A 15,038-nucleotide genomic window follows, 5' to 3' on the forward strand; every position below is an offset into this window, starting at 1 on the left:
ATTCTGGTCTTATTAAACGAGGACAGGGAACGTTGGTATTCTGGTCTTATTAAACGAGGACAGGAAACGTTGATATTCTGGTCTTATTAAACGAGGAAAGGGAGCCTCCAGTTCTCCGACTCTGATCCAACAATCACATATTGACCTTGATCACTGGCCATGCTCTGGGGTTTACGGCAACAAAAGCGCTAAATGGTGAGGGTGGGAACTGAAATAGACCAGGCTACTAAGGGAGATACTGTAGAGGCTACGTCCCAAACGGCACTCTAATCCCTACAGTATATAGTGCAATACTCAAAGGGCTCTGGCCAAAAGAAGTGCACTATACAGGGAATAGGGTGCCATTTGGAATGAAGCCTGAGACGAAAAGCTTCACTAGCTTCTTAGGCCAGACTGACACAGAACATAATTATTCTGTATCACTCTGGAAAATAGGTTTTAATATCCTAAATACATGGCCTACGGTATATATGTTTTCTTTAAACAGGCAGACCTATTAGGGAAATAAATAAATAAGAATGTTTTACATATTCTGTAAATAAACACTCTCCAAATGGTAAAAAATGTACACTACCCACTGGGCACAGTCGTCAAGTTCAACGTCTATTCCACGTTGGTTTAAATGTAATTTAATTGAAATGATGTGGGAACAAGGATGAGTCAACCAGTGTGTGCCCAGAGGGTAAATAGGCCTAAAAAAAGTATCCAGAGTGCCTGACAAATTCTCTTCTCTACTAGACTCAGACAATTAAGTCATCACCAAACTGTTTGGAATGCAGCGATGTGTTTGTGTGTCTGTTCTGTATTAAAGGTCAGACAGGATTGTTGTTAATGTAGTTGGTTAAAGAGTGTCAGAATAATTGTCTCTTTCTCGTTCTCTCTCTCACACACACAGATGCAAAATGTACACACACACACACACACACACACAGCCATGTGTAATCACTTGGCTGGAGGCGGCAGAGTATTTTTGAAGCCTATTAGCAACAGGCCATTTCCCTGTGTCCTGCAATGCAGCGTTTGACATTTGTCATGACTTCCGCCGACGTCGGTCCCTCTCCTTGTTCGGGCGGCATTCGGCGGTCGACATCACCGGCCTTCTAGCCATCGCCGATCCACTTTTCATTTTCCATTTGTTTTGTCTTTGTTTTACACACCTGGTTTCAATTCCCCAATTACATGTTCATTATTTAACCCTCATGATTTTTGTGCTTGTTTGTTTGTTGTATTTACGGTCCGTATTGTGGGCTCGGTATATTTGACTTGTATTTGTAAGTCTTGAGTAGATTTATGTGTATTACTCATCTCTGTTGTCCTGCGCCTGACTCCTCTGCTTCAGCTCACCCAGACCTTTTACAACATCACCATCAATTTAAGGGCAAGCTATGCATTACAGTACTGTATTATTGAAAAGGGCAAAAATAGCACTTTACTACTACTGCAAAAAACATTTACAGTCATCTCTACTAGTTATTTGTTGTAAAGAATCTTAGTTTAATCAGTTTGCATGATATCTGCTTCACCCCAGTAGTTCCGTAGGCCTTCAAGGCAGCTTCAGTATAAGAAAGCAGGTGCCAGAGTTAGCGCACACACACACACACACACACACACACACACACACACACACACACACACACACACACACACACACACACACACACACACACACACACACACACACACACACACACATCTAAAAGTTATTCTAGAGAGTTGTAATTGCTGTGTGATGGACCTACTGCTGTGAACCTGGCCAGTGCATCCTACTCAACAAACATAGGCGAAGACCAGCGGAGAGAGTAAACACATTTAAATAGTAAATAGACCTTCACTATGAAATATTTACGACTACGCCATTTCTGTTTATTTCCCTTGGCAGAGTAACATCACCTTGAAGGTTGTGGTCATCAACAGGGTAAATGTTTCTCAATGCAAATGTTGTGTTAGTTGGCAGGGGCTGCCGGCGTTTCAGACGTCTGTAGAAGGTTTGTCGTTCTAATCTTTAAACAAAGAGCTGTGGTACAAGGCTTCCATTTTGCACACACTGGTTGAATCAACATGGTTTCAAATGACGTCGAACCAACGTGGAATAGACGTTAAATTGACGCCTCTGCCCAGTGGGTTAACTCTTACTGTACCTAAAGGGCCTTGATTGTACACAGCATTTAGATCGAACCAAGACTGAGTTGGTTTGATGAACCAAGCTTGTATGATGAATAAAACTGACTGAAACGGGTGTCTAGGCTTTAGCTTTGTGGGCTGATGGGGTCTTAAGCCATGACACCATCCACATTCAAAAGCACTTAGTATTGAAGTTACAACGTACACTCCTTGCCTTCCATCAAAACTAGAGCGCAGTACGATGTGGCAATCCACCTTTATGACCTCCCACCTCTCCAGTCCAACAACAGAGGCTTAATGCCATCTCTCAGTTGACACCCTATTTGCGCCATTTGCGACTTCACGCACAGTGAAGTCACGCACACATACAGTGTGTTTCCCCTGAGTCTCTGCCTGACTCTGCAGCATAACGTTAACCATGTTATTATTAGTCCAGACCACAGCAGCATCTCTGCATGTACTGCATTTCTGTGTCTCGAACGTATCAACCTTGAACCTGGCTCTTTCTCTCTCTGTCTCCCTCTCCCTCACCCTCTCTCTGTCTCCCTCACCCTCTTGCTCTGTCTCCCTCACCCTCTCTCTGTCTCCCTCACCCTCTCTCTCTGTCTCCCTCACCCTCTCTCTCTGTCTCCCTCACCCTCTCTCTCTGTCTCCCTCACCCTCTCTCTCTGTCTCCCTCACCCTCTCTCTCTGTCTCCCTCACCCTCTCTCTCTGTCTCCCTCACCCTCTCGCTCTGTCTCCCTCTCTCTCTGTTTCGGTCTCACTCTCGCTCTCTCCCTGATTTCAATGCTAGACAAGCTCGATGATAACAAACTTGGTATTTAGCAGACATTGGCATTCTCCCTGCCCTCCGGCTTCCAGGGCTTAGCGTTCCCTCGTCTGACCCGTCCGTCTAACTTTCTCCCTGGCATCAGATGTCACAAAGACCTGCCTGCCCTGGGGATGTTGTGGTGGGTGCTGCAGTATAGTACACATGGCGGATGGAGTCAACCTTACATAGAGTACAATGTAAACCATCAATCTGTTCCATTAAGTTCAAACCACCTTCTTCAACACTGGGCCATCTCCACAACAGACAACTGTCTTTAATAATATAGAAGCATATTCTAAATAACTTCCTTTGCCTTCCTAGGGTGGTTGAATATCCCTCGCACAGACAATAGTCCACCCCCTCCCCCTGCTGCCTATAAGGAAACCAAATAGGTAGCAGAACCAGTGTGGTGTTGGTTAACTGGTCCTTGTGTTCAGTTTCTGATCTTTAGGTTGGTCTTAGTGAAACACACACACACTGCATGATCGTTCAAGGGACCCCTAACTGGGTAGGTAGCGAGCCAGCCAACTCCAGCCACAAACCCACCTTTTAACGCCATGGTCATGTGGAGAGCACTTTAACCGGTGAAGCCCCACATAGCCTGGTTCCTCTCTAGGTTTCTTCCTAGGTTTTGGCCTTTCTAGTGAGTTTTTCCTAGCCACTGTGCTTCTACACCTGCATTGCTTGCTGTTTGGGGTTTTAGGCTGGGTTTCTGTACAGCACTTTGAGATATCAGCTGATGTACGAAGGGCTATAGAAATACATTTGATTTGATTTGAAGCCCGATGTGTTTTCTAGCTTGTTTTATTCTTTCTGAAAAGTAAAGCTTTTACCCTAGCTGTGGAATTCCCACTGCAATGCACAACACTGTAGTGCCAACCTGCAGCGCAGGTGTCTTGTTTTTGCTGAAATAATCCTTGTCTCCTAAATTGAACACTTATAGCGACACAGAGCCCATAGAGAGAGGCTGAGTGGGCCTGACAGAAAGCTCCACAGAGGAATATGATATGCTGCAGTCGCTGATCCAGAGAGAGGGGACAGACGTGAAATGGAGGTCAGAGACTCTAGATAGGAAGGAGGACATGGTGAAAGAGGAGAGTATGGGTGAGAAAAATTATGGGGAGGATTGGGGGGTGGTGCGAGGATAGGAGGTGAGAATTGGGAGAGGGTTGGGGAGATGAAGAGAAAAATTGGGAGAACAAGGTGGAGAGGAGGATGGCAGAGAAAATATAAGGGGCGTGATGGATGACTGGATGGAATAGGAATGGAGTTGTTTGTTTTGATAAAGGGGGTTGAGGCCCTCCTATAGTAACAGTGGGGTACAGATTGGTCCCTAAGAAGGAAGTCTTCTCTGTTTCTAAAGCGGCCATTGGCTTGGTTGGACCCTCTAATGATGACATCAGACGAACTGCTCTGCTCTGCGCTAGGCGACTTCAAAAAGGCGGCAGGGGTCGTAGCTTAGCCGCAGTCTCATCAATAATCATTATGAGCCTAGTTTCCAGCCCCTCACAGTCCCTTTCCTGACTGGGGGAGAGACAGGCCCTCGGGTCGGTGGGAAGTTTGATGGAGACTTTTTCTGCATCCTCAATCACACCCAATTCCCTTTATAGTGCACTTCTTTTGACCAGGGCCCATAGGGCTCTGGGTAAAAGTAGTACACTATATAGGGATTATTGTCATTTGGGACGCAGTCCTTGAATAGTTAGTCAGAATGGGTCTGGGAGAAAGGCCATATCTGTTCTCAGAGTGATTTTACTTTCGCCAAACTGAGACTCAATCAGAAGCAGAGTATCAGACAGAGGCCATGTCCGAATAACCATACTTGAATTCTAAATAGTAGGCTTCTTGGGTAACCGAAAATAAAACATTTTATAGTATGTGAAATGTTGAAAATTCATTCCAGGATGTCATACTCATTTTGGCTTTTCATCTAGTAGAATTCGCTGCACTCTATTGAAGAAGAGAATTGGCTTCTACCTCCCACCTGTCTTTGACAACAACCTGGTAATCAGAATAGGGGATGTGCTCTACAAAAATGTACAAATGGCGGGGAACAAGCGCTATTGCGCATTTGATGACACCCTCTCAGTATGGATGAGTAGTATATTGATATTTGTTGCTTACAGCATACCTCTCAGTATGGATGAGTAGTGTATTGATATTTGTTGCTTACAGCATACCTTTTACAAAACAGTACGTTCTAAATAGTATGTAGCGTGAGTAGTGCACAGTATGCTGTAGTAGGCAAGACAGATTTCGGACAAGGCTGAACTCAAATCAAACATGTAGTGTCAGTCAGGGTTATTTGATGGGCATTTGACGAAGCCTCCCAGCCTCTGGTCTAAAGCTCCACAGTAAAACTGTCTGAGTCACAGTTAGACAGAATATTGTAAACCGTGACCGAATCCAAGACCACAGGCACTCTCTCACATAAGCACGTGTCACACACAAACACACACACACAAAACCCCTCCCCTACACACACATACAGACAGTACAGCCTGTGCTACATTTCCGTCCTAATGACCGTCGACAGGAACCAGAGCAGCGTTTGAAACGTTTTCATCGTGTTTGTTTTGAGGCTCCCTCCCTCACTCACAGCAGCAGTTCCCCATATAGCCCCAGCCCCGCTTGGCTCTGGTGTCTGGTGTAGTCTAACATCTCGCTACCTTTGATATCCAGAGGAGAGGAGACGGTAATCACTAGCAGCACTGCATTCCATCCTCCTGTCCCACTGCCATATCTACACTGGAATGTAAAGACTCTGGGAGTTACACGATTTACATATAACTGTAGTTACCAGCTAGTTAAAGTGTTTATTTACATGATTTACCTTTTACGTCACACATTATTAGTCCATGTATTGGATGATTTGCATTTATTATCGTGCAAATCACTGTACTTAAGAAAATATTGCTTTCATTTGATGTGCTAAACAGTAGTCAACATTTTTTTTTAATTAAGTAAGTCACAGTAGTTACTACACTGTATGCTGTTGCACAAGTTAATCAACAGATATGTTTTGACTCCAACCGAGGTCTTATAACAGTCTCCTCTGACACACACACACACACACACACACACACACACACACACTAATCTGCTAAACCCCCTTGGACATAAGGATTACTAATTGGGTGGATTTAGTGGTGAGTTCACAAGGCCAGGGAGCCTGAGGGGTGGGAAGACGTTCCCCTTCTCAGACAACATATCCAGGATCAGCTTACCCTCCCCAAATTCTAACCTTAACCATTAGGGAAGTGGAGCAGCAAACTGACCACAGATCAGTATCTAGTGGGTATCCTTTGTTTGACATTGGCTTGGACAGTGGACATGTATCTGAAGTGCTTTGTTTTCATTTATGTAGTTGTGTTTTGTTGGATAAATCTCATATGCGTGGTGTTGACGTCCTGGCTAATCTGTCTGTATTGCGTTTTCACCATCTTTTTTGGCAAGACACACACATGCCCCCCCCCCCCCCCACACACACACACAAACAGTCATACATACACACACTTGCACTTCTACAATCGCATACATGCACCCGTTCACACACACATGCATTTAATCTACTCGGGATCCTCTGCTCTGTCTGACCTATAGGGAGGGGGTGAAGGGAGGGGAGGGTTGTTTGGGTGGAAGAAGGATTTATAGACAGCTGAACCATGCAGTGAGGTTCAAGGTTGACCTGGGATGGCATGTGTGATAATACGGACCATCCACGTAAAGCTATAGCACACTTGCGGGATGAGTATTCCATTGGTGAATTCAGTAGCCCTAGGCTACAAGGACATGCTGTACAGATTGATATCACTCAATGCCATATCTAATTGAATTTTACATCTTTAGCATGTAAATATCTGAGATGGGCTATTTTTATGAATCATAGGTTCGCTTTAGGCTTATATAGGCTAGTGTTTGTGCTCCTTAGTATGAACTTACAAACTATAATTTGTTTCAATAAAAGTTTGGAAAACAATGTAAAAACAGGAGGAGACCTCTCTACCATGCAAGCACGCTCCCGCCCCACAGAGGTTCCCCGCGCCCAGTTGCTAAGGTTTTCCCGAGTACGCGCCGACGGCACGGATACGCGCACTCCAGATTCCGTCCTCTGTTAGACATGGCGGCGGATCTAAACCCAGACTGGCTCTCTTGCCTGCCTTCTTCTTGGAGTTATGGGGTTACTCGGGACGGAAGGATATTCTTCATCAAGTAAATATTCCCAGGATACAGCGCATGGAAGTGTATTGGCTTTGTTTCGACGCGTTTGATAATGTCTGTGTTATTTGCGTGTTCACCTTCTCCCCGTTTCTTACCCAACAGTGAAGAAGCCAAGAGTACGACCTGGCTGCATCCCGTCACCGGAGAGGCCGTCATAACGGGGCACAGAAAAACCCCAGGTAAAAACGGTTCTCGTAGAACTCTTCCATTCGTTACATACCGCAAGAGTCTCGGTTTTAAAGGGGTTCTGAAACCACGGAGAAACGTTGAGCGAAGACTCCCTGCCGCAAGCAACAGCCGTCTCTCTCCTCTGCGCCAGGACCACCAAGTTGAGCCGCCAATTAACGTTAATGATACCTAGGCATTGCGACAGACTTGTTGAAAGTTCCGTCACGTAGGCATTCACATTTAATAAACGAATAAATTCGTTTTTTTACATTGTTTGCCACTTGCCATGGTTGTAGCCGAGACTAAGGCTTAAAGCCCGTAGTCGAAGCAGTGGGTAGTTATTTTGTAACAGTTGTTGATAACATTATAAAATGAAACATTGATGCGAGACTTGCAACACATGTTTTTGTATTGTTGTGAAAATGACTTGCGGATAAGGATGTTATTGTTACCATTCCATATCCACCGCAATAGAGGGAAGACTTCGTGCGCGGAATGCATAGGTCCTCACACTGTAAAAGCCTGCTTCTTAAGCATAGCCTATCTCACATTTTAATTGGCTCCTATCAATTCAATAAGTTGAATAACGGATACGAATGGAAATGACAATGAGGCTATTCTAACATCCGCACTAGGATATATCATTAATGGATAGCATAGCTACAAATATTGCCAAAGGGGCTGGCGTGGGAAACTGTGTTTTCGGTCACGCGTAGATCTCTGCTCCTATCTCAACAGCCGCTTGTGTGTGTTGCGATTTATTTGTCTCGTAGCCTATTCATTACCCCCCTCTCTCTTCCCCCTCTCTTTCCCGCATAGATTTACCAACGGGATGGGAGGAGGGATATACGTTCGAAGGAGCCCGCTGCTTCATCAAGTGAGTTCGATTTTCAAAGCCACCGCGCTTTATGGGAAACACTTGATATTTGTCTTCTCGTACTGTCGCTGGCAGGCAGCTTTGTTTGACGGCAGTTGAGATTTTCCCATTTTCTCCCTCTGCCCTTCTGGAGTATTCAGGAAATATCTCCTCCACATTCCCTCCTTATGAACACACACACACACACACACACACACACAGAGTTCGAGGTCTAGTTTTTCCTCAGAACAAGTCATTACTGTCTGTGATGGAGTTTGACAAGCCAGTATGAATCTGGGCTGAACAGGCTTTACTTGTTGGGGTCGTTTCCCTTGGGACACTACGCTGCTAGACCCTGTGTAAGTACATGTGTGTGTGCTCGCACCCGAGACACCGCGTTATTAAAAATTGGCTTGAGTTTGTTGAACGTTCACATTTGGGTTGATAAGTCAGTGTTTGAGGAAACACATGTATATGATGTCTTAAGCCCTCCAGTGCTATTCAGTTGGCTTTCCTTCACCGCTCTCTCTTCTGGTTCTCTGCTATGGCCATTTGGAGAGTAGCAACTGACACATACAGTGAGCTAATAGCGTGTGTTATAAATAGGTCCACTAACAGGAGTGTGCTTTGTATCTCAAGGCATACATACTGTATCGCTGCGCTGTGAATTAGTGGGTGTTTATTTTGTGTCACTGTCAGTGATTTCTCTCCTCCTTCCACTGGATTATTACTATGGCACACTGCTGATGGCATGGACTCAAGTTGGACCGCAGGCTGAAGGAATGCAATTGGCTGAATCGCTGTCACACTTCTAGATGGGGATATCTTTCCGAAACACAAAGAGCAGCATTTTGGACTGAGAACAATTAGGCCTATTTTGTCCAGTTTATGTTTTGGAGAGCATTGCGTTGGCAGTGCATGGTGTGCTGTTTTGCAGTTTGCACTGCGCATGATTTTTAAAAATGATTCTCAAATTCCTTGCCGGTCAGCCCATGTATTGGTCCATTATGCGGACCTTATGCCTTCCAAGTCCCCTATGCTCTCCTACATCTCAAAAGGAACTTAATGCCCTTTGATAGTCCAATGCTAAGGCAAGAAGAGGGTTTAGAGAGATTAGACAGAGATTTATGTCCCTCTCTTTCTCTCTGGTGTTGAAGTGGTCCCATGGGACCCAGACAGTGGGCCGCTGGAGTGAGTGTGTGTGTGTCACGACCCAGCCGGTGTCCTCGTGACTCCCGTTAATACACAGGGATTCTCCCCTCTGTTTCCCTTTGTCCAAGTGTACCTGGAGACAGAACCAATCCAAGGGGAAGTGTTAGATGTTTCCTTCTCTGTTTCAGTAAACACTCCCAAGAGTCAATACCCTGCCTAGTGCACACTCCCTGAAGTACACTAGTTCACAGGCAGCTAGTGTAGTGTAACCCAGTATGCACTCTAAGCCCTTTGACTCAGACTCTGAACGCATGACCGAGCTAAATCCACTGGAGACTATGAAAGTGTCTCCCTCACTCCTCCCACCAGACAAAAACATAGTCATTTGGGGTCCTCTACCTCCCACTAAGAGAAATGTACTTCCTCTGGTAATTAAAAAAAACTTCCCATTTCTTTCGGTGTCCAACCTGGCGGGACATGACATAACATATAAGACGTCAGCATAACGTTGCTTCAACTAGCTAATATTGCCCACTGGGATGTTGCTGCTGTGGTTGAGACCTTTAATGATCCGCCTAATGTGTCTGACCTCAGTGTGTCACGCTGGGCTTCTACAGTATTACCTCCGCAGCAGGTGGAAGGCTGCCAGAGATGAGGAATGATACACTGCATGTATTATTCCTGGGCTGTGAGGAGTTGTGGAGGGGCTCTCTAAAGGACACACACACTTACTTTACAGATCCCATTCATTAACGGCCAGGGTTGCTTTCACCCAGCATCTTTAATTCACTTATCCCTCTCTCCCTTTAGCCTTCAGATATTTCTTCACTTGCGCACGCAGTAGGCCTGCATCCCAAATGGCCCCGATTTCCTATGTAGCACAGTACTTGTGACCAGGGCCCATAGGTCTCTGGTCAAAAGTGGTGCACTATATAGGGAAACGGGTGCCATTTGGGACCTGCTGGACAGGCAGATGTATACACTTAGAATAAAGGAAGAAAGCCTACACACAGCAAATGCAGCTCCCAAGTGATTTGATATACCACTAACCACAATAGAGAACGTTTCAGCTAGCTGCAATACCCTTCATAAGGGTGTTTTGGATGTGAGTATTACTCACACACTGGGCGATGCGGTCCAAATGGCACCCTATTCCCTATGGGCCTTGGTCAAAAGTAGTGCACTCTATAGGGAACAGGTTGCCATTTGGGATGCAACCCAGGAGTGGCAGAGAAAGCTGGATGAGGAGCCATGTTTAAGACCTGCAGTGTGGCTTCATTTCACTCTCCCTCCCCTGCTTCCCACGCTGGTTTCTTGAAGTGAGAGGAGGGGGAAGGAGGAATGAATGTGAATTGGAAAATGTTTGGAGGATATGACCTGTAACTGACACTTGGAGTGTAGGTGGGTAGGCAAAGAGAGCTAGTCAGACCGCCTTGGTAGACAGACAAGGCTGTGTTTTTTTTTTTATGCAGTTCTCTCCTGGCTTAGTTTGGCAGCTGGGGGAGTACTTAGGGAATACCACAAAATAAACAGTTAGAGAAACATGGCCTGCTCCCCTTCTCTTCCACGCCCACTGGTGAATACTGCTCTCCCATTGGAGGAGGATGAGAGGTGGAGGCTCTAGGCCCGGCTCAGATCAGGTTTTGGGGCTTATGCCTGTGTGTGTGGAGCCTACAGGCGAGGCCACAAAGCAGCATTAAGGAGAAGTGACATAGCTAGTGGTCTCAGCTTTACTGCAGCACTCGCCATGGTGGAATCCTCAATGGGCTGCATTTTAATGAAACAAACTGTGTTGTGAATCTAGATGCACCCTAAGGGATGGAGTTTCAGTTTGAGAATGGTGCTGCAAAGGAATAATGGCGAGAAAGGTTCCTGTGTGTCAGGCTGAAAAGAGCGATCAGATGGAGTTGAGTGGAGCGAGAGATGTAGAACAAGAGAGTATCAAAAAAGAGACCTGATCAGATGGAGAGGGAGACCTAGATGGCTAGAGAGGTGTGTGTGTGTGAGTGAGCTTTTTGAATAGAATAAGAGCTGGGAAAAGGCTTCCAGCTGTCAGGAGGAGACGCAGGTCTTGCAGGTGTTTCCACCAGGATACAAGAGCCACTCAACTTTTCCTGAACATCTGTCAGCAGTGTGTGTACGTTTTGTGTCCACACACATTTCCACCTCTGGGATCATGTGAGCTGTGGTTGAACAGTTGGGACAGATCTATAAGTGGGTCGCTGGCTGGGTGGAGCTGCTACACAGATGAAAAGCTTCCTGTCTCGTTCGCTCACTCTTGCCCTAGCTCGCTCTCAACAGCGGGAGACGAGAGTAAGAATGGCCTGTAACATTTCTGTTGCTGATTGTTTTGACACTAGCATGTGATGACAGGCCCTCGTCAAAGCTGTTGTATGATTCACTAGAGACACTAAACTCTTATGGCTTTTCAGCAACTCTGTCCTATTGCTCTTCAACTCCTCCCTAAACACAACATGTCTCTGGTTCCACGCTACAAGCCTCTAATGAACAGGGAAAAGTTTCATTTTCTGCTTACAATAAGCTGCGAAAAGGCTGTTTAGTCAATCAATCTTATTTTGTAAATCCATTTTTTACATTGGCAGTTGTCACCAAGTGCTTATACAGATACCCAGCCTAAAGCCCCAAAGAACAAGCAATACAGATCTAGAAGCCGACTGTACAGTGCATCCCAAACGGCATCCTATTCCCTATATGGTGTACTACATTTTGACCAGGGCTCATCAAAAGTAGTGCACTACATATAGGGAGTAGGATGCCGTTTGGGATGCAGGATTTGTGTTGCAGACTTTGTGTTTGGCTGTGCTGCAACTAGGGTTGCAAAGGGTCGGAAACTTTCCGGAAATTTTCCATGGGAAGTTAAGCCCGGAAATTTGGGAAATTTTGCTTAAGTTCATCAAAATAGTTAGCTAATAATGGTGAACTTTTTTTGTGGGATACAAATAAGGCAATTCAAGGTCTTGTGGCATATTTTGGTTAAACTATCCCCAATTCAATGGAATTGCAACCCTCTGCATGCACAGTGCATTCTTCCATCACATGTACAGCTGATTCTCAAGATCTTTCACATGACTGAGATGATATTGAGCCCACACTACTACACTGTCTGAGCCAAGAACTACATGCTTTCTGGTAAGTTTTGATTACAGTACTGGGTGGGGTGAATATATTTTATGACATACATGATTTTTGGTTTACTAGTAAATAGTAGCCTACAGCCAACCCTGTGTGGGTTTTAGCTTGCTTAAACCAGCTTACTGAGGAGTGTTAATTCACCTGTTTTCATACATGTTTTATTTTAAATCATTTATCTTACAAAATAGTTGTTTAATCTAACTGCTTAACTATTTATCTGTACATGGAATTGTTTTTTCCTTTGTATATTTTTTTTACTCTTCTAATCTTTACAGGAAAATGCAACTGATGTGTGGAGACAATGTAGAAAAAGCTGTGTACATTTGCAAATACTGTGCCAAATCATATGTGAAGAATGCAACAAAGATACAGAATCATCGGTCCAAGTGCATAAAGTTCTCTCAGTGCTCAAAACAAGTAACCTCTGACGAAAGTCCCTCTACTTCTATTCGAGGTGAAAATGATGAATCGGACACCTTAACGATAGCAACAGCTTTTGACTCAATGGGGGAATGCAGTCAGAAATGCTGATGAATGTCTTGCTCGAGCTGTGTATGCAACTGGTTCACCTCTGATGCTCACAGGCAATGTGTATTGGAAGAGATTTCTGAATGTTCTTCGCCCAGTATACACCCCTCCAACCAGACATGCTTGATCTACTCATTTGCTGCATGCAGAGTTCAAGTGAAGGTCAAGCAAATCATAGAGAAAGCAGACTGTATTGCAATCATCTCTGATGGGTGGTCGAATGTTTGTGGGCAAGGAATAATTAACTACATCTCCACCCCTCAACCAGTATTCTACAAGAGCACAGACACAAGGGACAACAAACACACCGGTCTCTACATTGCAGATGAGCTGAATACAGTCATCAATGACCTTGGACCACAGAAGGTATTTGCACTGGTGATAGACAATGCTGTGAACATGAAGGCTGCTTGGTCTAAAGTGGAGTCCTACCCTCGCATTGAATCTGCTCCACAAGGACATCATGGAACTGAAAACAATGGATACACTACTACAAGAGAGCCAAGGAAATGATTAGGTCATTAAGTTATAGCAGCAATTTACCTAACCAAGCGAAGTGAGAAGAGTAAGAGCACGAGCACCACATTGAAGCTGACTAGCAACACCCACTGGGGTGGTGTTGTCGTCATGTTTGACAGTCTCCTGAAGGGGAAGGAGTCTCTCCAAGAAATGGCCATATCACAGTCTGCCGATATGGACAGCCCCATCAAGAGGATCCTCCTGGATGATGTATTTTGGGAGAGAGTGGTAAGCAGCCAGAAACTCCTGAAACCTATAGCAGTAGCCATTGCACGGATTGAGGGAGACAATGCCATACTGTCTGATGTTCAGACTCTGCTGAAAGATGTAAGAGAAGAAATCCGTACTGCCCTGCCCATTTCACTGTTGCTCCAAGCAGAGGAAACTGCAGTTCTGAAATACATCAAAACGTGAAGACTTCTGCCTGAAGCATACACACTAGCAGCATACATGTTGGACCCCAAGTATGCAGGCAAGAGCATCCTGTCTGATGCAGAGATCAACAAGGCCTATTGTGTCATTACTACCGTGTCTCGCCACCTTGGCCTGGATGAGGGCAAGGTTCTTGGCAGTCTGGCGAAGTACACTTCCAAGCAAGGGCTTTGGGACGGAGATGCAAATGGCAGTCGTGCCAACATATCTCTTCAGCCACCTGGTGAAAGGGACTTTGTGGATCTGAGGCTCTTTCCCCTGTTGCTTCCATCATCCTCCAAATCCCACCAACATCAGCCGCCTCAGTGCAACAGGTCCTTGTTTGGGAACACACACACCAAAGCACGCAACAGGCTGACCAATACAAGGGTTGAAAAATTGGTGGCCATCTGGGCATATTTGAGGTTTTTTTGAGCCTGACAACGAGCCGTCCTCAACAAGGTTGGAAAGTGATAGTGAAGATGAACATCAGACTCTGAGGCCTCAAGAGGTGGACATTGAGGAGGTCCAGGGAGAAGGCATGGAAGCCTGAGTGGAAGACATCCAATGCTTTAGTTTCTAGACTATCATTTTACAGATGTATGTTGAAAATGTTTTTGGAAGATGTGATGGGTCATTGGCGATCATTCAAGGAATTTTCTTTTGTTGTTCAGTGAAATCATCCCATGTGAAGAGTCAGCTCATGTAATTAAAGTTACATTTGTAACAAATGTATTTTTTTTTTTTTCTATTGGAAGGATTACCTACTTATCATAATGTAAAAGGTTTATGTTTGTCTCCATATGATATGGTAAATATATCCAATGCAAAAAACATTACATTTAAATGGTATTAATATTAATTTGCATATATTCCCATTAATTCCCATATATTCCCGTTAATTCCCACTGAAAGTTTCCACCTCTGAATATTCTCCAAAATGTGCAACTCCAGCTGCAGAAGAGTCCTTACTGAGTCATTTTCAGCCCTGGGTACCATTGCACTGCATACCCTAATCTGTGGTGGTACTATAATGGAGAATACATCTTTTCAACTTGAAATCTTGAGTTGTTATGACTGGCCATATCTATGAGTGA

The 15,038-nt window shown here is 44.8% G+C and overlaps 1 protein-coding gene across 20 annotated transcripts in view; it reads left to right on the forward strand.

Moving 5' to 3' along the window:
- Nucleotides 1-6,988: 6,988 nt before the first annotated feature.
- Nucleotides 6,989-15,038, forward strand: part of LOC110500191 (pleckstrin homology domain-containing family A member 5) — a 162,427-nt gene continuing 154,377 nt past the window's right edge. For 6 of the 20 annotated variants that reach the window (XM_090214164.1, XM_036957554.2, XM_036957555.2 and 3 more), the window contains exons 1-3: nt 6,990-7,145; nt 7,257-7,333; nt 8,142-8,199. In XM_090214164.1, coding sequence (XP_090070290.1) covers nt 7,054-7,145; nt 7,257-7,333; nt 8,142-8,199 — 227 coding nt within the window. In that variant the 5' untranslated portion in view covers nt 6,990-7,053. Of the gene's footprint in view, nt 7,146-7,256; nt 7,334-8,141; nt 8,200-15,038 lie in introns of all 20 variants that reach the window. The other 14 variants (XR_005038567.2, XM_036957553.2, XM_036957560.2 and 11 more) reach the window with 5 other exon arrangements.

Source organism: Oncorhynchus mykiss, chromosome 21, assembly GCF_057628025.1.
Source record: "Oncorhynchus mykiss isolate SJ-2025 chromosome 21, ASM5762802v1, whole genome shotgun sequence".
In the NCBI taxonomy this organism is placed as follows: Eukaryota; Metazoa; Chordata; class Actinopteri; order Salmoniformes; family Salmonidae; genus Oncorhynchus; species Oncorhynchus mykiss.